The sequence below is a fragment of the Leuresthes tenuis genome, unplaced genomic scaffold, assembly GCF_036924035.1.
Source record: "Leuresthes tenuis unplaced genomic scaffold, fLeuTen1.0.hap1 SCAF_14, whole genome shotgun sequence".
Classification (NCBI taxonomy): Eukaryota; Metazoa; Chordata; class Actinopteri; order Atheriniformes; family Atherinopsidae; genus Leuresthes; species Leuresthes tenuis.
This window is the reverse complement of record NW_027325368.1, coordinates 10,551,433-10,573,068: the sequence shown is the minus strand read 5'-3', so window position 1 is coordinate 10,573,068 and position 21,636 is coordinate 10,551,433. Positions and strand designations below refer to the sequence as shown.

The window sequence follows — 21,636 nt, the reverse complement described above, 5'->3', positions numbered from 1 at the left end:
TTTTTACACAATCTTTTCTGTATAAAATCAATCATCTGCATTTTTTCTTGGATTTATGTCTACACAGAGCAAGTGAGTTCATGTTGTGAAGGTGTTTTATCACGGTTTATTTCCTGATGAATAATATATTCCACTGATAGATAACTGTACTGTATACTGAGCTTTTGAGAAGCTGTATTTTTCTACATTTTAATGTTAATTTACAAATGCATACATTCAAAATAGATTTTTAGAACATCAGCTTGATAATCAAATATATTAGATAGAAAGCCCTGTCCCTCGCACTTAGGTATCTTTTGCAAAGGTCTTACAAACAGTAATTTAACTTTTTTTCTTTTGTAAAGAAAAAAAAAAAAAAAGGAACATACTGTTTAACTGAAGATCCTCACACAGTCACTCTGCATGTTAAATAGCTGCGTCACAGAAAGTCAGTGATAAATATGGTTTCTTGGAGCATTTCATCCAGTCCTACTATCTGGAAACTAGTCCTCGTTGCTGCTTTTCTGAGCTCCAGCTATCTGTCAGTCTGTGACGCATAGAGGAAGATGGCGCTGTAGGTGGACAGGATCTCCCTGGCCTCGGTTGTAGCCAGCTGGCCTCCAGTCCTCACCAGGCCCACGCGGTCTCCTCTGCTCAGTGGTAGGATCAGACTGAAGGACACTGTGCCTCCGCAGTCACAGGAGCTCCCAGCCGAGCCTCCGTGTTGACCAGCCGCTGAACTCTGCAGCCTGTGTACACTGCGGTTAGACACAGACAGGACGGCCTCAATGCGGTCACCTTGCTTTGCAGTCAGTAGGCCTGAGATCAAGTATCGGCCAGCTTGTGGTACAGTGAAGATCCCTGTGGATGAGAGGAGGAATGATTTAGTGAGAGTGAACAAATCGATAATCTTCCGTTTCTTAAATATTCAGAAGTCTGCCTCTGTGAGCTATTCATGGACCCTGCTTGCAAATCTTGCCTGACTACATGGCCAAAGCCTGACATACGTGATCATTCTGTACCACAGTATTACATTTTTGCCCAGTTAAGTATATATATAAAAAAAAAAAGTCAGTCGCTTGTTCCTTCATCACAGATATCGTGGACTGTACAGTTTATTTTGACTTTGACATTCATCATCCAATAAAACTCATCAAGCAACTTGATACGCACAAGGCAATGCAGCATTTATCTATTTTTTTTTTATAGAGCACAACTCAATGACAAACTCATATATTCTAAAATGAAATTAAACTTTGTTTTGGTCTCTAAACCTTTTTCTATTTGCTTTTTCCATGGCCAATAGGGGGCAGTGGAAATAATATGCAAATATTAAAGGTGCTCTTCATGGTTATAACATCGAAAAATTCAACTGCAGCTATCGGATGAATTGGAAAAAGCAATACCTATGGCATAAAAGAAAATCAAAGCTTACGAGCCTACATTTTATGCAGTTGAGATATTTCGCTGAGACTTTTGCAAGCCAGTCAAGACTTTCCTGTAATACCAAATTTTACCACTAGATGGGTCGTGACGCAAAAATGGGATAAAACTAGAGTAAATATTGGTGTTTTTCTTCAATGGAGACAGTTTTTGGGTTGTAATGGACTGGAATCTCATGCAGAACATGCAACTCGTCTTCTGCACGGGAAAGTTTCCACTTTTATGGTTAATATTGTAGATGCAACTTATGTTGTAGCTCTAACTTTTCTCAGTTGAGTCCACAATGTCATCTTGCTGCATGTATTAATACTGTGCCGAGCCTCCTCTGTTTGGTATGTGGCTAATTTCCTGTGGCGGGTGTACATGGACATGTTTTTTGTCAATAAGCCAGAACCCAGAGGTAAAAAGGGTCAAGTGATAGTATGTTTGTGCTAAAAATGAGCTAATCATATAATGTAAATTGTACAGGTAGCAGTGTAATTGTGACTGGCACACATAGTATCAGCAGGATGGTCAAAATTATGCTAGTCTTATTGTTAATTGGCATTTTATTGATGGCTTTCATTAATATTAGATGAGCCAGTAGTAAGCAACAGGTAACATAGTCGATGGTGAATGTTTTTCAAAATGAATCTTCACAGAAATTAAACATCGAGCTTGCCTGGTAAAACTCTGCCCCCTTGTGGTGATAATGATTGGAAAACTGAATGTAAAAAGTCGAGTAAAAAGTATTTTCGTTCAATTTTGTTTTATTTTCATTTGGTTAACAGTAGGGTTGTTTTGTTTTTTTTCTTCAATTCATAATACGGCATCACTGTAATTTCCCATTTAGGTTAAATAAAGTTTTCAGTGTATCCATCTTGTGTTAATGTAGAAAGTGTTTGCAGTGAGTTGCCTTCTGAGACAATGCATCCTACAAACCAGACGCGATATTAGCCTTTATCTACAGGTCTTTAGCCCAATATTCACTCTTCTTTTACCTTCGTTTTGGTCTCTACCATCTCATGTGGAAACTTTCTAAGGTATTCTGCAACAAAACTCTGCCAGAATCTCCTGCTAGTAACTCAGAGGAGGGTTTTTGTTCCCTGGAAAAAATGTCACTGTTGCTTCTTGTTATAAAATTGAAACAAAGGTCTGAAAGACATTTTCAGAGCACTGACTGCCCTTGCAGGATTTATCACTACCAGCAAGTCTATTCGCATTAAACATGATGTTTTTCTTTGCTTCTGTTTGGTGTGTTGCATTTATTCAATAACTGTAGTATAGATGGAGAGGAAGAGAGCAAGCAGGGGGATGCCCTGTAGTAAAGGTCCAGGCAGCTTGGAATCAAACCAGTAATAACAACATGTTTAATCTTTTGCCATAAATTGAATTTTTTCACATGAGCATACCTGTGTGCTGACTGTAGTGTCCGCCGTCATTAACAAGCACCTTGTTAAAGCGAATGATGCCAAAATCTCCTGAGAATGGCGGCTGCTGCGTGAGGCCAGCGGAGAAGGAGAAGGGATCTGCAAAAGCGCTGCTGTCGACTGAAACTAAACCCAGGGACATACCCGTGAGTGTTTAATGTCAAGGATACATTACTGTGAGTGTGTATTTCATTTAGCTGAACATAAGCCTTGAAACTCTGCACAGGTCCCTCAAATGGAGCCTATGATAGAGAACTGCAAACATGTGCAGCATTTTGGGGGAAAAAAGGAGGTGTAGTTTGAAGATGGATCTTACCTGGTGAGACAGCCGGAGCTTGATACATCGGGTTCCATGGTACCTCTGCTGCCACTGGAGTTACAAGGTAAGAATAGTAGAAAATGTGTTAATTCATTATGTATTATTGCCGTTTAGAAACACCTCCTCCTCATAAATGTCTCATTCATATCTCTGGGTCATTGTTAAAAATGAATGCACTGACTAGGACGGCTGCCTCGTAGAGCAGTGCTTTCAAAAGCAAAATTATTATTACTGTGACTAAAGCCTTCCTCAGTGATCACATTTTATTAATCACCTCCAATTGGAAAATTAGCCATTTAAATGTTTTTGACAAGTGCCTGCAGACAAGCTAAAATCCCTCCACCATTCGCCCACACCTCCTTGAAGAAAACACATCTAGTTCCCACTCCCTCACACTCCCGGGCTACAAATTATTCACAGCTTTTTTCCAGTCTGATGCAAAAGAGAGGCCGTATATGCGTGCACTGTAGCTGTTACAGTACCTCTTCCGCTGGCTGATTGAGGTCTGAATGATGCAGGCTGCAGAGGTGGATATCCTGGAAAAAGACATATGACAAACACATTATGTTTTATCATCATCAGAAGGGAAAGGTCAGAGCACTCTAGCCAGAGGCAGTTTGGCGTTGCATCGGAACTTCGTAGCAGAGAAAGTGAGCTGAAACTCAAGCTCAATGTAGCTTTTTCAATCAATTTACAATCTGAGTCTTGAAATGGCCTGAAAGCGAAATATATAAAGAAAATGTACAGTCAAAACTTTGTTCAGTTAATACATTATGCTGAACCCTCATTTAACTATGCTTTATCATTTGTGCCCCTTGTTGTACTGATTGCTAAAACTGCAGGATGAGTGTGAATGTCTCTCTCTTTAGCTTGTGAAGTGAGGTCTTTTTAGACACTCCAGTAAAAGTTTGAAAAACCACTCTTCTGTACCAAAGCTTGGAGACACGGGTTAATTACCAACTTTGAATGCAAGTTTTGTTTCTTAGGTTAGGATTTCAGACTAATTGGTACTAACATGACTTAGTCTCCCACACTATCTGAGAAAATATATAACCAATGTTGGCTGTTTTGTATCCCTTAACTGCCAAACAACACGGGGGCTACAACAAAGCCTTTGTTTTGTTGTTTGATATTTTATTTAAACTTTCACTGTGCAGTCCACTTAATTCAATCCAGAACAGTTTAAATCTGTTACTGTTTTCCTCCATCTCGTTCATTTTGGCATCCATTAAAAGCCCTGAGGTATACTGTGGAAACCAATAATATGGTTGACAAAACATCTGATGCCCATGTACAATTAAATACATGCCAAAAAGCTGAAAAGAACAAAATAAACCCATAACTAAAAATTTGCTGTTGTCAGATGTAGTTGACTATATAAGACTTAAGAAAATGCAAACTGATGAACAACAACATGACATTTTTCAGAGTGTCATTATTTATTTAAGCCAAAATGCAGAAGCAGTGTGTGAAAAAAAAACAACACAAGTGTACCCTTACTGCTTCCATTAAAATTGAGTGGGTAAGTAGGAGTCAGGTGCTACTAATCAAATGGACTTTAACTGCTCATTGGTGAGAGTGAGCACCTCTATAAAAGCAAAATGTTTTGGCAGTGTGCTGGTCAGGAGCATTAGCATTCCGCCGTGTGTTAGCACAATGCCAGCGAGGCAAGACAGTGATGTTAGAGAAGCAGTTGTTGCTGCCCATCACTCTGAGTTGGAAGGCAATTTGTGAAAAATTGAAGCCCCTCATTCTACTTTGAGAAAGATAATTATAAGTAAAAACGTTCACTACAGCTACTATTCTTCGCAGGAGTGGAAATACCGGTAAGTCCACCCCAAGGTCAGAACATACAGTGCTCAAAAAAAAATGCAAAGAACTATATCTCAGACTCGAAAGACCTCAGTTATTAGGTTAAATACAACAGTTCAAAGGCTGAGCAAGGATGGTTTGTTTGAATGAGTTGCAAGAGAAAACCTCTTCTTTCTAAAATGAACACGGCAGCATGGCTCGTGCCTTTGGACAGACAAGACCAAAGCAGAGCTGTTTGGTCATAATGCACAGCAGCACATTTCCTGATAAATGCATCATATCACCACAAACACCTCACACCAACGGTCAGTTAAGGGGGTGGAGGGCTGATGATTTGGGCTTGTTTTGTAGCCACAAGACCTGGGCACCGTGCAGTCATTGAGTCGACCATGAACTCCTCTGTATACCAAAGTATTTTAGAGTCAAACATCTCTCTGACAGCTAAAGCTTGTCTGAAACTGGGTCATGCTACAGGACAATGATCCCAAACACAGCAGCAAATTTACAACAGAAAAAGAATCAAGATGTTACAATGGACTAGTCAATGTCTACACCTCAACCTGAATAAAACACTGTGGTTGGACCTTTAGAGAGCTGTGAATAACTGAATGCCTCAAATCTCAATGCACTGAAGTAAAGAGTGGGCCAAAATTCCTCCACATTGACATAAGAGACTGATAATGTCAAGTTATTGCTGATAAAAAAGGTTGTACATGGTACTCATTTTTACACAGTGTCTGCTTTTGGGCTTAGATTTTATTAAATAAATAATGACACAGTGGAAAATATTATGTTTGGGTTTTTATCTGGGCTTATACTTACCTAATGTTGGCCTTGTTAAGGACCAGATGATTTTTCATTATGAAGGTCGGATACGTAAAACCTTAGTATTGAAAGAGGGAGTACTTTTTTTTCACATTTCTGGCTCCATGAAGCTTGCCATGGAGCCAGTATTATGAGTGTCCTTAATTCACTTCCTGTCATCACTGTAATAACAGATTCCATTACACCCTGTGCATCAGAAGCTGGTGTAATGCTTTAAATCACAGCCTGCCAGTGACAGCATAGTTGTTTTGGATCTGTTACCAATTAAATACTTAGTGGACACCTACACTGAGTGGTGTTTACTACTTGCAAGACAAGCATTTATGATGGTGTAAAATACAAAACATTTGGCTGTAAATAACATAAAAATTGCCCTTCCGTTGCTGTAACTGTGAAGCGTTAAACTTAATGGTTTTAAATGTATCATAAAATGATTGGTGGACAAGACTTGGAGTATGGGATCCAGTTCCAAGTCAAAACGGATCAGCACAGTCCACGTTAAAGGGGAACCGGTATTTTTTAAACCGAGACCTTATTTCTGGCATGGAATACATTTATCTACTCATCGAGAACAGTTCGGCGAAAGTCGGCGTCCTTCAGAAGATTTTTTAGATAGCTCGCAAACCATATAACAGAGTGAACAGGGCTCAGACGATGCAGCCTCTAAATAAGGCAATATCTGTCTTTATTTCGCCAATACTTTAAGAAGAATGAATGAACGAACACTTACTATTGCTCTGTTAGCACATAGCTACTGTTATGTGGCTACTTGCAGCTAGAGGAGAGCTAACGGAGGGAATTCTACACACACCTCTACTGGGACGACTTCATCGACCACAGCTTATTCACTCCGGTAAGAACATCCATCTTACTCAAAGTCGTCATTCACGTTGTCAAAATTTGATAAATATCATGCCATGTTACACAAAACTATCAGCAGCAAACTCTGTGTGAAGTTAGCCGACTGTCACAGAGCAAGGAGTAAAAAAAACTATGCTCCAGTGGGGCGTGTGAATGAAGTGGTCCCAGTAGTGTGCCTGTGTAGAACTCCCTCCGTTAGCTCTCCTATAGCCGCCAGTAGCCATATAACAGCACCTATGAGCTAACAGAGCTATAGTACACGTTTGTTCATTCATTCGTCTTAAAGTATTGGGGAAATAAAGACACATAATGCCTTATTTAGATATATAGAGCTATTTAGATGCCCTGCTCTTTCCCATTATATGGATATACACGATCGCAAGTTATCTAAATATCTTCTGAAGGACGCTAACTTTCGCCAAACTGTTCTCGGTGAGTAGATAAACGTATTTCATGCCAGAAATAAGGTCTTTCTGGAGTGCTGGAGTTCCCCTTTAACACCTTTTATTCCCTGTTCATCTCTGAAACATACCATTAGGGAGCTGTCCTCTGCATTGCATTGTGGGACTATTTTGACCTTATCATTTTTTTCCCCCTGCATATATTCCAGCTCCAAACCACATAAAGTTGAAGGTGTTATCAATTTTTTTTAAGCTTTAGTTGGAAATAATGAACACCACATAATAAGGTGTCTATAATTATTCATCAGCTTCAATGCCTCAAATAAAATTGGCTGAGAAGAGATTTACAGTTTAGAACATTAGCACATCGATAAAAATGCAACGTGATATTAATTTCAGTTTGTAACTAAATTCATAAAAATAACAGTCACAATGATTTCATTATTTTCAGAACAAGCTGCTTTTGTTAAAAAAAAAAATGTTAGTCACTCTCCTCCTCACCCTTTTGCCATGCTGTACTGTCATGTTACCACAGGAGCCCAGAGGGGAAAGACCAGCTACTGGCTCTACAGTGGCCCTTTTGTGTTTTCTGCAGCCACTGTAATTTAGGGACATTAAGCTGGTCACAATTTGTAATTTGTCCCTACATCCTACACAGGAGAGCTAAACTAAACCCATTTTACCCAACTAAAATTGGGTTTACAAACACTAAAGTTGCTATTTAAAACCAATTAAGACCTAACTCTGAATAGGACACTATTCTTAATAATAAGGTGTGAGGAGTATTAGTGAGGGACGGACTCGACTTAGTCTCTGTCTTTTGAGGGATATGGATGTAATAACAGCTCTGGATGAGCGCAAAACATCCCAGTGGTAATATATTAACATAGTATATATTAACATAATGTGGCTGTGAGTTATTACTCAGTCAAAGATCTGTGACAAATGGGAATATTAATAGAGTATCCTATATGCAACTCATGCAAAGACCATAATTGGAATATCATCTTTTTTTGGAAGAAGGGTAATAGGTGGGATACTACTGTGCATTTAATAGTAGTCACTGGAAAGTGAAACATTTTAAAAAAGTGGGGGGAGGGGGGAGGAGGGAGAGAGAGAACTGACCTTTGAGATGAATACGACACTCAAACGTTTTAGATATACTGTGAAGAGAAACTTTCTTGTCAAAAACTTAAAGGAACCCACTATCCTCCAGTGCCACCATATTCCATAACTGCAACCTACCTCAAGTGTTCAAATGTACTACACTAAACAATAACCTGGTCCTCTGCATAAGCTCTACTGCAAAGGAAGAGAATTTAACTTTCTGAACAGGAGATTGGAGACTCTGATTGTTGCATCAGTGATGGTTGATCATCATCAGATCAAGAAACTGACTGGATGAAAGGCTAATAGCAGTTCTTGAAAAGAATAGTGTCCATAATACTCAATGATCAAAGGCCAAAAATATTTTAATATTTTCATTTTGTGCTGTACATTAATTTAGCTGCCTGGTAATTGTGCACACCTTCAGTATGTCTCACCATGAATAATTAAAAAATAAACTATAACAATTAATAATCCTCACCTGGGGCTCCAGCAAACCCCTTGACAGGTTTGTTGGATGAGTGCTCGGATCCTCTGCGCACAGTGACCCTGCGCATGTATCCTGGAGGTCCTGCCTCTCCCGTCTCCACCACAGGCCTTATGGGAATCAGGGGTGGGGCTGGGAGGCCTGGTTGTTGGGGGCTTGAGGGCTGGTTTGGTGAAATGATCTTGATTATGTGCCTGTTAGGTTGTGCTGGCTGGCTGTGACTGTTCGGCTGCCTGGGGCTGGATGGAGGAATGATGACAGGGATGTGGTATTGTTTGATTCTGGTTCTGGTCTGAGTTGTATCGGGTAAGGAAACAGGCCTCTCTGGTCTTAAGGTCATTCCTTGTACAGTAAAAGAGAAAAAAAGACAGACACAGGACTGTGATTATGCTGTTCACTGTCATCAAATGTACATTTACATTTACAATCCAGCTGGAAGATGTCGAAAGTTATATCTCAAAACCCCATCACTAATTTCTTTGGGCTTGTTAAAATATGCTCCCTCAGTTACAAATTGAAGTACTTGTAATCAGATGGCATGTCAAATTAGAGCCGATTTTTACTCCACCTTCCAGTACGATTATTACCCTTCGTGAAAGCAAAGTGTGGCGGTCAGTAAAATGAGTTCTAGGCAAAGAGCACCATCTGCGTGGAGACAACATGGCTGCTTGCCAGATCCCCTCCGGGCACAGACATCACCTGGACCTCTGAAGTGAGCGCACAGAAGCTGTGAGAGTGTCCTCGGGACAAATAACAAAAATAATCACACGATCTGCATGGAGGCAGCTTTCTCACAATCAGGTGTCAGACAGATTTGTGTTGTCCTGTATTTTAATGGTGGTTATGGTGGGGGTTACATCGGCCATATGCAGCAGGGTTAAAGTAATATTAAACACTTACTGTATATTTAAAAGAAAGTGTACTCTCTAATGGAATTGAAACAACAATGGCTCTGCTTGGAAAATAAACATATTGACTGCATACTGAATTTAGAGATAGCTGGGGCTGCAGAAGCTACTCCGTGCATCTGAATGAATCTGGTTGGAGGTTATTGGTCAGGTGGCGATCCGTCATATGTGCTGACACATGACGAAAACATCTGATAGCTGATGAGTTTATGCAAGGACCTCTTCATTGTTCTGTGTGGACAAATAGTGCCTTATTGACAGCAAAACCATGAGCAAACCGTCAAGCTTGCAGCTCTGTGAAGCTGAACTTCAGCACTACTGTGGTTTGGGCTATATGCTGACATACAAACATGCACCAACAATGTTTACTATGCTTATCATCTGTCTGAGTAGATTATTTAAATGCTGCCTCTAAACACATTCAAAGATATATGAAAATACTTTGCTTTAAATAATCATCTGTCTTTGAAAATCTTAGAAGTCAAAACTACATACGTCTCCTCTTCCTTTTAAAATCCAGAGTCTGTGAATGTGAAAATATTTGTACATCAAGAGTTTAACTGTTACTGCTCAACCACACAGTAAAGACAACATGTCTATTGAAAGCATACATCAGCCACAACATTAAAGAGCTCATATTGCAGGTTCCTAATTACCGTATATTTTTGATGCCGAGTGGTACAAATTTACATGCTTTCATGTTAAAAGAAAGATAAAAAAAACACAATCTTTCCCTCGCATAGCTGTTTTTATTCCCACTTTTTGCCTGTAAAGCTCCATATAAATTACATGACAAAGACCCCAAGGCTTTGAGCCAGACCTCACACTTACCAGATCTAAAACAAATCAAGCATCCCTAGGATGAACCAGAGCAAGCCCAATCCAAGTAAGCCACTTTAAAGATCTGTGAAGAATTTGCAGTTATAAGAGAACCCATCTTACAAGGGTCTAATCTACGTGTTTGTCGCTGGAGAAGTTCTTTAAATAACTATTAGGGTAGATATGTTTGCTGTAAAATATGAGTATTTCTTTATTAAAGAAGACATAAAGAATGACAAAGTAGGCTTTCCTGGTGGAGATGTTTTTTTTATCATTTTTCTTCAAACTGGCTTAGAGTTCTATTTCAGCAACAACCTAATTAGCTAGATTACCTCATGATAGAAAAGGTTTTTTTTTTTCTTTCAAGAAAAGCCCTTTTTCAAACCGTTTTCTACTAAGTGCCAGGTGGTTCGGTGCAACAAACCATCTGGTGTGTCATGTTATCTTTAAAAAACTTCTGACTTTCAGCAGTTATGGCTCATTTTATAGGCTGCCAGCAGACAGATGCAGTCGGTGCCATAGAAATTCGTGTCAGTTTTTATGCTGTTCATGGAGTAATTGATGGCAGTAAAGCACATAGAAATGTAGCAATGTTTTAACTGAAGGCAGACAGGAAGAAGATTGCTAGATAGAAAACATGAATGTGAATAATGCATAATTGTTTGCAAAATCTGTGCTGTTACACACTTTTTCAGGAGTTTTCCAACAAATGTTACATTTGTCAATGGTGGATAAAGTTTAGTAAGAAGCTGATATTAAGCTTTTGAGATGAGAGTGAGTTAAAACTTTAGTCAAAGTGCTTTTTCCAAAGTATGGATTAAGCATATTTCAAATTAATGTAAATGAATTATCTCTCAGCAACATAATGGCTGATAATAATAGTTAAAAATAGTTATGTCAGCTGTAAGGTATCCCATCGCCAATAAAGAAATGGTTAACAGGTTAATCTAATCACACTTTCACTCAGGGATTAGTTCCTGAAAGAAATCTGATTTTAACAAAAAATAAAGAATCATCAGTCACCAACAAAATTCTTCCATCTTACCACTGAAACCACAAGCAGCTCGGAAGCCATATACATAATCAAAAATAATTAAGCTCTGCAATCATGTTGCGCGGAGATGATCAGAAATCTCCTCCTCATTTCCCATCTATGCCTCTATCGGGATGCTGGTTTCCAAAGTGCATATTTCCCATGAGCTCTCAGCCAGTGTCTCACTAAGGGGCCAACCACAAAGACAGAAAAACACAGAGAGGCGCGACAGTTTCAAACACGTGTTGGTGCGACCAAGAGCATCAACAAAAACCAGATGTTATTGCCTACGAATAACGACAGCGTAGGCATGGGGTGGGGTGGATTCATCATTTTTGCCTCCACAGAACTAGGTGACAGCTCATGATTGCTCAGAAGTGAGCGAAAGCATCAAGGCGTATCGTAGCAGACAGGCTGATCACGCAATGGAAAATGGTGTCAAGGAGCACAGGACAGGGTGTGGTGGTTACACACGTACAATAATGCATCACTCACCGTCTGACATACGTTTTTCTGGTGCTCTTTATTGCTATGCACAGGGACATAATTTCATCCTCCACCCTGTTTTCCGCAAATAATATTACTGATGGGAGGTTTAACTTGTGAACTGCATGGCAGACCTCTGGAATTCCCATTGTGAATACGTATCTCCTCTGAAGACTTCCAGATGGGCTCCTGGGTCAGTGATGGAAACCCCTCACCTCGCAGCCTCAGATATCTCACTGGGGAAAAGGTCGCTGTCAAAGCGCCCGTCTAAATTCTGGTAGTGAATAAATATCAACAATATGTGTGAATGTTTTTATGGTGTCGATATAATTCTTCCTTCTTTCCAGGCACCCTTTGACTTCAAAAAGCCTTTTATGTCTTGTTTCTCTTGTACTTCCTCATCACAGCAGACAAGTAATCTTCCTGCCTGTCTCTCCAATAAAAAGCCAGAGTGATCAATTGCAAAGCATTGATCCATGAAATCAAAGCCTTAGTTTTATCCCTGCTTTTAAAACTTTTTTTTTTTTTTCAATTTTCTGAAGGCCGCGTGAGTCAATAGACACTTACAGGACAGAGTCGAGAGGGAGGAGAAAGAGAAGTCCTCTGGCATTCTTGGAAGGACATACTAAAAGAAACACTGAAGAGCATGACAAGGGAGAAGTGAGCAGCTCCAAGACTAAATGGAAAGTTAGAGATAACAGGGATGTGGTTTGAGCTGGACTTGGATCATCTCCAAAATATAACTACTGAAGGAAAGGGAGTAGAGGAAAGAAAGTAAATGAGAACATTTAGAACAATAGTTGATTATTTGCCATGTAGACAAGGAACATCTTGAACCCTGCAAAAGCTGAAGCACTCCATACATTTCCTTCCAGCATCTATTATACTAGTTTGGAAGTATAAACACGATAAAATCCCAAATTATTCAAAGGTGTCTTTTCTGCTTAACTTCAACTCCCTATTAGAAAGAAGGCAAACCGGGAACAAACACAATTGGTTTTGGAAGAGCTCAGCAGCTGCAGCTGCTATGGGCGCAGTAGTGCCAACATTTTGCAACTTAAGTTAAACAATTCCATTCAGCAGTCACAGTGAGTTGAGGCAAGGCAATTTCAGTTAATCTTACAGTTATGTATTACAACACCTCATCTGTTCTCAGCCTCCTCAGGGTGTTCATATGACTGTTTGGAGAATATGAGCTCAAACACTGAGAGGAAACATTTCAGTAGATTCTCAACCACCACCACACCCACAGAGCTGGAGGATTTTGTAGATATTCTATCTCTTTTTTGTATTCTTCTCCCCTTCAAAACTTTAGGAAAGCATTAAATCTTGAGCAACACAATCCAGTTCCCACTCTGGAGGGTGCCAGCACTTAGTAAGAGAAATTGATGTTTGCCTTCAAAGGGAATGTGACAATTTTAAAAATAGGAAGACTAACATTTAATTTTATTCACTACTGATTGCACTCAGTAGCTAGATTTGTAACGATGATTTGGCCCCGTAGTGGCACAAATCCAACAGGCCAAGGGCAGCATGATTGACACCCCACAACTGGCACAAGCGCACTGGCCAAAGTCCAAGTAGTGAACAAATTTTGCAATTTGATTCAATTCAGGTCTGCTGTCATCAGAATACGACTAAATGTGCCAATACTTGCCCCAAGTCAACTTACCCAAGTCTTGACTAAATCTGTCAACTAATACTGGATTCCACTGCACTGGTACATAGCCCTGGTTCTTTAAATGGGAAAAATCTCCATGAATCACAATAAATTCTCTGTGAAAATCAATCAATATTCCTACACCACCTGCCTCATTTTTTCAGAAGTAGCATATAGAGCAATAACAAAAGAAAGCAACAACCAGTCCCTCTCCTAATTTTTGTTCTCCTGGTCGGGGGGATGAACCCGTTTTAATCAGGAACATCCAGACGAAAGTCATCATGTAGGTAGACCTAACTGAACTCGTGGAGGTTAGCTACAAGGAGTTGAACCTTAAAAATGAAAGTCTTGGACAACAAAGTGAAGAAGCTTCCCTCTCCTGATTTTATGCCTTGTTTCTCCCTGTATTGTTGTATTTGTCTGAACACCACTGTGGATTATAGCGTAATCAAATCCCAAACCACAAAGACCTCAAATGGATTCTGCTAGAGAAACTGATTGGAATTCCCTGAGTCACTGTCCAAAACTTGCATGACATACTGAAGCTATCAAAGGATGAACAATCCAATAATAAGTATTGTCATTATCTCTTAACATAGTGTATATACATCTTTTAGACAATTTCTATCCTAAAATCTGAGAAAATTTGCAAATTGTCACCTCTACCCTTCACAAATTAACACATTGTGTCTGGTTTGTTAAACTGGTGCAAAATGACATTTCAGTTGCAATTCAGCATGTTCCAGGGGGTTATATTCATATTATTTCTTGGCCAGAACTAGTTACCAGGCAACAAGTGGACAGAAAGTTGCAGTTAATTTGTCTAAGAGATTTAGAGGATAGAGGGTTGTTAAATTTAGACTGAGCCAGGCTATCTGTTTCCCCCTCTTTCCGGTTTTTAAGCTTATTAAAGTTTGCCAGCTGGACCAGTATGAGGCAGTTTATGGTCACACGGAATTCAAAGGTGCAGCCTGACCATAAGAGTTCGTAAAGGTTCAGGGCAACTGCAATAAAAGGTGGAGTAAAAAAATGGCAGTGAAGGAGCAGGATAGAGGTAATGTTTTAAATGGAAAAAAGAGTGCAAACAGTGCAAATCCGGCATCTCTCTAAAGAGTTACATATGAAAAGTGCGACAAATATAACCAAAGTAAATTAGCTGATCTAGAAAGAGGGGTAGCATGCAATGCCTCACTCCTCTTTTACCTCAAACTGCCAACTGTGAATGATGAATAGTGTGCTGGAAAATATACAGAATTGTTGATACCTCATATCTGAAATTGGAAAGTATAAACATAATAAATGTTTATACTTTCAGGGGGAATTCTGGCTCTATCCTACCATCAAAAAAGAAATCGGAAGAGGGCTGTAACACCACTTAATTTTCCATGTAAAGTTGTGACATCAAATATATTTTGGAAACAACACTGAAATTGAATATAAAATTACTTCCATCTCTACACCACAACCACTAATTCATCTGCCGTAACTCCCTATTCAGTTATTGTTTTGGGTGATGGCGTAAGAAAGGGAGGCACCAACAATGGGGCCCCAGTCATGACATCACAGATGAGGGTATGAAGCATCTGGTCCTGGGTGTGGAACCCTGCTTCTCTTCTCTCCATCAAGACTGGCTCCAGCAGTGAGTCAGGGCCCTTAATGAGGACCAGACTCCACTCATCAGGCTGAGGTCACCCTAAGGGAATCTCTGGAGGTTGGTATGTGTACATGTGTAAGTAGAAAGAAAGCAGGGAGGGAGGCATGATGGGTATGTATGTACTGAGAAAATGGGAACTGAGGTTTCAGGTCCACAGCTCTGTGGTGAGTAAAAAAAGCTAAGTCATGCTGGAGGAAAGTAGACCTGCCCACAAACATGTTCATAGAGAAACTGGAGCAGATGGGGCAGTTTGCTCAGGTACTTAGACATTTACATAAAGGAGAGGCAAGGTACAGAACAATGTAATTCACTACAAATGTTGGAATGGCATGTACACATTTAACACTCTGTTTACCTGTCTCTTACCCTGTAAAAAAACTTGTGAATTCTTGGGACAATATAAGTCACAGGAAGTCGCCAGTGTGGGCCTCTGCCTCTTGCTGCCCAGGACATATTGAATGACACAGACAAGGCAAGCACGGGAGGCCCAGTGAACTCATGTCTTCTTATTATGGGAAATACCCTGTAGGCATTCATGGGATCTGAGCCTTCCCTCCCAGCCTCCATTCAAACCAAGCAAGCAGAATGTATTACATGGAGGATTATCTGCAGGAAAAGTTTGTGTTTACACAGATGTTAATCATGCTTAATGAACTCATATGTTAGAAGTTAAAGGGGAAGCTGAGAAAGCTTGCGTGTTTAGTCAATATTCTTTTAGTTTGGCTCTTTTCAGTGCTTGACGGCAATAATGTGGGTATCTACTGTATACTGTACTACTTATGGACTGTGAAGAGACAAAAATGTACTAGAATCTGACTATAAATTCTGTCATGATACCCTATCATTGTAATTTACCAGCTGATGGAGCAAAGACTGATATCTGCAACGGACTGTGCATCCAGCGCACCATTTCATTAGGACATGCAGTCAAAGACATGCAAGATGTCAGTGTTATTCTTTTGCTGCTGTATAGGTTCCCTATAAAACCACTTCTGTGTGATTGTTCATTTCATAATCGCCATCTCTATGGTAGGATTTACCATTAAGCTCTGCATGAATCATTAAACTCCAACGAGAGTGAGGTTCAGACAGCCAAAGAGCCCCCCCCCCCCCCCCCCCCCCCCCCCGCATATTTCCCAAAAACTTAAGTGGGAGCTATAATCTATGATCTCTGTTACTTTTTGAGACTGATAATCTGTCATTCAAGCTAAGTAAACAACAACTCAACTAGACTGGAGAGGTTAGAAGACGAGCATTTTAAACTTTTAAATTTTAAACTCCTTCAAGCTCCTTTTTCTCGTTTTTTCTTCCACAGCCACATCTATCCAAAAAGTATGCACCATTATTACCGTTCTAGTTGTAATGTCTTGCCTCTCAATGACAGCTCGCTTTCCAGCCCACCTTAAGAGTGTGCCCATTGTAAAATGTAACATATTCAGGTGGAACTAATGCACAAACTCATTACTTTCAATTATGGTTTTCACGGTCACACCTCGTGTCAGGTTGAACTTGTGGTACGTTAGAGGATGAATGTCAAATATCAACATTCAAACATATTCAACATATTTCCAAGCAAGCACGGACTAAATTCCTATAACCAATTCACTTCTTAGAACTGATTCTGACTGACTTTGCAGTGAAAGCCCAAATGGTCCTGTCATAATTCCCTGCTCCAGACATTAACAAAGATAACTGTTGTCATCAAACTGTCAACAAACCATCAACTCACCTGGTTCTTTGGAAGCAACATCTTTTAAAACATGTTTGGCCATCGTGGACAGCTGCACCTGAAGCTTTTGCAAGGAATTCTGCAGGGTGATGATGTCTGTGCCATGATTTCCATAGGTGACATTCATCCTGTTGACGCAGTCCTGTAGGCCGCCAACGTGTCTCTCAAGCCCGTCTTTCAACTCCTTGATGTTGGTGGAAATCCCATCCAACCTTCCACACACCCTTTCAAGTCTGGTTACCCGTCCATCCACAGCTGAGATTTCATCAGAAACACCCTGTGTGTTTTGTCTACAATGATTCAGTTCAGATGACACCTGTTTACTCAGCGCATCAAGCCTGTTCTTCAGCTCATCCACTTGACGGCTGGTGACATCAGTTGAGGCCCAGTTTATCTGTGGTGGACTTCCAGTGCCACTTTGCACGGTATGGCAGCATGTTGCGTTTATTCTGTCCATATCCTGGTTGTATTTGCTCAAGGAGTCGCTTAACCCAGTGACAGCACCAGCTAGACCAAGCACATTATCTTGCATATTAGTCAGCCCTCTCTGGAAGTCCTCTATCATTTTCCCATGCCTTTCATTTCCAACTGATTGTTTTTGAACAAAGTCCTCCAGTTGTCTGAGCTTGCCAGCATTGGAACTTACATCTGTATGAAGAACATCCAAGTCATCTCTATACCGATTCAGATCCTTCATAATGTTCTCTAGATCATCAGGTGAAAGTATGGATCTTCCCTCGTCTACAGTAATTCCTGATCTTGAACATCCTGCAGAGCATAACTCCCCGATGGCATTAACCTTATCATCCAAACCCTGGATGAGAAACTTATTGTTGTTGACTTCTGCCTGGATGGCATCCATTGAGTCACCAAACATCCCTGGGAAGGAGTTGTTGCTCATTTCCACCAAAATGTTCGTAAACTGGTCCTCCGCTTTGTTCAAACGGTTGTCCAGAAGTTGCTGAAGCGCTGCCACTTCATCTGCAATTGTTCTGGTTAATTTCTCTTCAATATAAAAACAATGAGTCTCTGCATTTTGTTCTGTAATGTTTATACGTGCTTCAAGCTCTTCAATCAATAGGTTAACATCACCGTTGTCCTGAGGTGCAGACAAATGAGAGAGTTCATTGTCAATACGGACATTGAGGATTCGGTGAGCCTCTGCAATACGATCAATCTCACGCCATAAGTCCTTATGCTCGCTGTAGTCCTTCTCTTGTGGATCTGTCTGCCTTTGAGTTTGCACAGGCCCATCGGCAGCAGCCATATCTAGACGAAGTGCTCGGATCTCTTTTCGTAGATCAGCCTCCTTTGTTTCCACCTGCTTGTTCAACCTCACAAAAACTTGGTCATGGCTGACTTCACAGGTCTTCTGAACCGCTTCAATCTTGTCATTGCATGAACCCTGTAGTTTGGCCATCTGTTCTTCAATATTCTGGTCTAGCTCTTTCTTCAGCTTCTCAAATTTTCCATCTATGTAGGTCTGTATAACATCAAACTCAGCAATGGCTGGAGTCTGAGACTGAGAGGCGTCCATTAGAACACGGATCTGCCCTTCGTGACTTGTTGTAATTCCTCTTAGATCTTCCAAAGCTTCATCTTTACTTTTCATTGCAATATCGACATCATCTAAGCGAGATACTATTTTTTCTAGAGTTTTGTCTCCAGCAATTCCACCTCTAGTAGCTTGATGACCGTCTAGCACTGCTGGGCTCTCCTCTGTGCCTGCACCATTGCTACTAACTTGCGGGCGCATGTTGTTTAGAAGGGTCACCAGCATCTCCTTTGTGTCATCCTTTAGGTCTGTGCGGAGGTTGGTAGTTAACCCTGTCAAAGTGGACTGGAGATCCAAGACTGTCTGAGACAGACGATGAACTTCACCTTCCAAAAGACGGACCTTGTCTGTGACACCATGCCGTGTCTCATGGTGTGCGGTCTCTCTCCGCTCTGCTCCTGTAATCATGGAATAAGTTATTAATTTTATTGATAACAACAAACTAATGATTTAATCGGTCTTGTCAATGAAAAGAACAGCACAGACAACTGTATTTTTGGATATAATATTGACAATGTGTTTTAAATTGGTATGAACTACCAAAAACACTTAAGATAGAACAGAAAATCAATTCCTTACTCTGTGTGTGTCTGGTTGAGTATCCAGGATTTGGTGGGTGGTAAGACCGTGCTCCCTGCACTATTTGTCTATCGGGGGAAGGTTTTAAATCTCTACAGTCCAGGCCTTGGTAACGAGGACAGCATTTCCACTCTAACTCTGTGAAAGTCTTGTAGCCAATCTTGTAAGTGGGTCGAAACCGTGTTTGATATCTGCAATACAAGGCAAAACAATTAAGAACTTTTGTGTTTCAAAACTTCAGGATCAAGCTAGGCCACTGGCTGTGTATTGTCTGTGGCTGTGTTACTGCTTTCAGTAACAGAGCTACTTTGTTACTCAAGAAAGTGAGAGACAGTGACAAAAGTATAATTTTTTGGGGGAAAAAGGGTTGACTTCTGTAACTTCTCCACCATCTCCCATTACCTGAAGATTTCCATTTTCCAGCCAAAGAAAACAGTTCCTAAGTGAAACAATGAATGACATCACATCCCTGAAGGCAGGGGTCATATCATGTAGAACATCTGGAAAGCTGATGTCTGAAACAATCATCTTTTCCCAACTGTCACTGATAACACTGTTCTAACAAAACAGCTAAAATGCTATTTTCATTTTAGCTGTAATCAACAGTGTGTACCTAAATCCCACCTTAATATAAAATAATACGAAGCCAATGCTGCACGACATAACTTTAGGTGTCTGTTTTAACTGCTAGCTCTTCTTGCATTTCTCAGAAATGTGCTCTAGTGACCTAACAGCGATCCACTTCCAGGAATCATTTTCACAGTGCTCTGGCGCATCTGTTTGTGTTAATGGATCACAAAGCTAAACCACAGATAGCGTTTGTTTGGAAGCGAAAATGACTCACAAAGTAAAATATATTAAGTTGCAATACAACATCCTCCAGAGGAGCATCACGAGTGGTTGCTCGCCGTTTACTGGTAAGAATACTCTTATTTACAACATCCACTTGGAGTGGAATATGATGCTTTGTTTATCATGAAGGTTTGGGTTGGGAAATGGCTTTTAATCAAATTGTGAGTAATTTTTATATGATTCATTATTATGAAATACTGAACTTAAAAATGATTACTAATGATGTGGTTTCTAAGTGAATTGATAAAGTCTACTCTGATTAATTGCAAGACAGGTAAGCTATTAGAGTTGTCCTCAAGACCTGACCAAAATGTTTAGTATGTTAACCCCCCACCCATTCCATGCACCAAAGATGCTCACGTCACTTGTTGCTGGCAGTCAGGCTGGTAAGCCGGGCAGGGGGCCACCACAGGCTCCTGGAAACTCTCCGCACTCCCCTGCACCACACAGCTCACGTTCCTCTGCACCACATAGGCACACCAGTTCCTGAGGCGAGAAGTACACATAAACAAGAGCATCAAGAATCTATCTGCCAGTTAGTTTCGTGTAGTCTATTTCAGTTTATCAGGCAACACTTGAAAATGCGTTAATGGTCCCTTGTCAATAAGATACTGAAGTAATCAGCGACATTCCAACGTTTATCAGGACCCTATCACCTCTGGCAACGCTGGAAAACCCGATCCAAATTTAGTAACAACCTGATAAAGCCCACGAAAAAGAAGTTCATGTTAACAGTCTGCAAATGACCATAAGAAGCTAAATCCACACCGAACCGGCGGTCACTCCGGTCAGTGGGAAGTTTGGAACCCATCGGATTTTTATTGGCAGCTGTGCAACAAAAGCGCACAGCTTTTACCTCCAGTAAAAGTGTTAAAAGAACGCCCGAGTTGAGGTTGTCTCGGAGACTGTCTCAAACATAGAGTAGGTTAAATGTTTGGTCTCAAAAGTACTAAAACGCGTTACTCACCCATTTCTGCGTCTTTGAACCGCGCCTGCATAAGCAGAACCCTGGAATAAGTCATATGAGGAGGGGGACCCGTGAGTGAACTGCACGTACAGAATTAGTGTGAAAATCGTCCACCACCAGTCCATCTTTTCATGCCTGTAATTTAAACTTAACAAATACCTGAACAAATACATTTCTATGATAGAGAAGAAGGACTATCGTGCTACTAGCGTGCGCGATGGGCCCAATTACCGAAGTTGCATCGCCCCTGTGACTGATTTAACTCCAGAAAGTGAACTTTGGGGAAGTCCGTATTCACTGCAACTCCCTTGTAGTGACGTTAAGGGCCCACGCCCTCCTCCCCCCAACAAAAAAAAAAACTTGGATGAGAGAAAAAAAACTTAAAAACGGGGGAGGGGGAATTGAATTTTAAGTCTTTCGAAGTATGGTGTGATTACTTTATTGTTGAGCCTCCTTGATTGCTACCACCATGATATCAGTCATCAGCCAATAATTCACACCTCACTGATGAATTAACGGGCTAATGTCTTCTGAATGGAACCACTGGAGTTGAAAGATGTGTGTATACTGTTGGTGTTAATGATATTCATAGCCAGGGATAACAGTAGTAATTTACATTCTGTCTGCCCTGTTGGCAAGCTGCAAAGTGGGTGGGGTGGGGTTGCATGTCTGCAGCAGCTCAAAAGGCAAATTCATTTTTTAAAGCCAAACTGAGCAATTTGTTGATTTCTTAATGTGTACTGAGAAGAAA

At 40.5% G+C, this 21,636-nt stretch overlaps 1 protein-coding gene across 1 annotated transcript; it reads right to left on the bottom strand.

Annotated features, from left to right (window-relative positions):
• Nucleotides 1–349: 349 nt before the first annotated feature.
• On the bottom strand, nt 350–21,172 carry emilin2a (elastin microfibril interfacer 2a). Its single transcript, XM_072363709.1, has 9 exons — nt 20,886–21,172; nt 20,279–20,404; nt 19,067–19,257; nt 16,933–18,885; nt 8,638–8,985; nt 3,633–3,686; nt 3,148–3,201; nt 2,814–2,957; nt 350–840 (listed from the first exon to the last, which is right to left on the bottom strand). The coding sequence occupies exons 1-9, from the start codon at nt 21,056–21,058 to the stop codon at nt 515–517; spliced, it is 3,369 nt and encodes a 1,122-aa protein (XP_072219810.1). The 5' UTR covers nt 21,059–21,172; the 3' UTR covers nt 350–514.
• Nucleotides 21,173–21,636: the final 464 nt, after the last annotated feature.

Bases quoted from the DNA above. Each gene is read 5' to 3' on its own strand.
- emilin2a (XM_072363709.1), bottom strand. From the start codon at position 21,058: ATGTATTTGTTCAGGTATTTGTTAAGTTTAAATTACAGGCATGAAAAG. The intron at 19,258-20,278 runs GTGAGCATCTTT...CTTGTATTGCAG, and splicing joins GACTGCCAGCAACAAGTGAC to ATATCAAACACGGTTTCGAC. The intron at 841-2,813 runs GTATGCTCATGT...TCTCATCCACAG, and splicing joins ACACTACAGTCAGCACACAG to GGATCTTCACTGTACCACAA.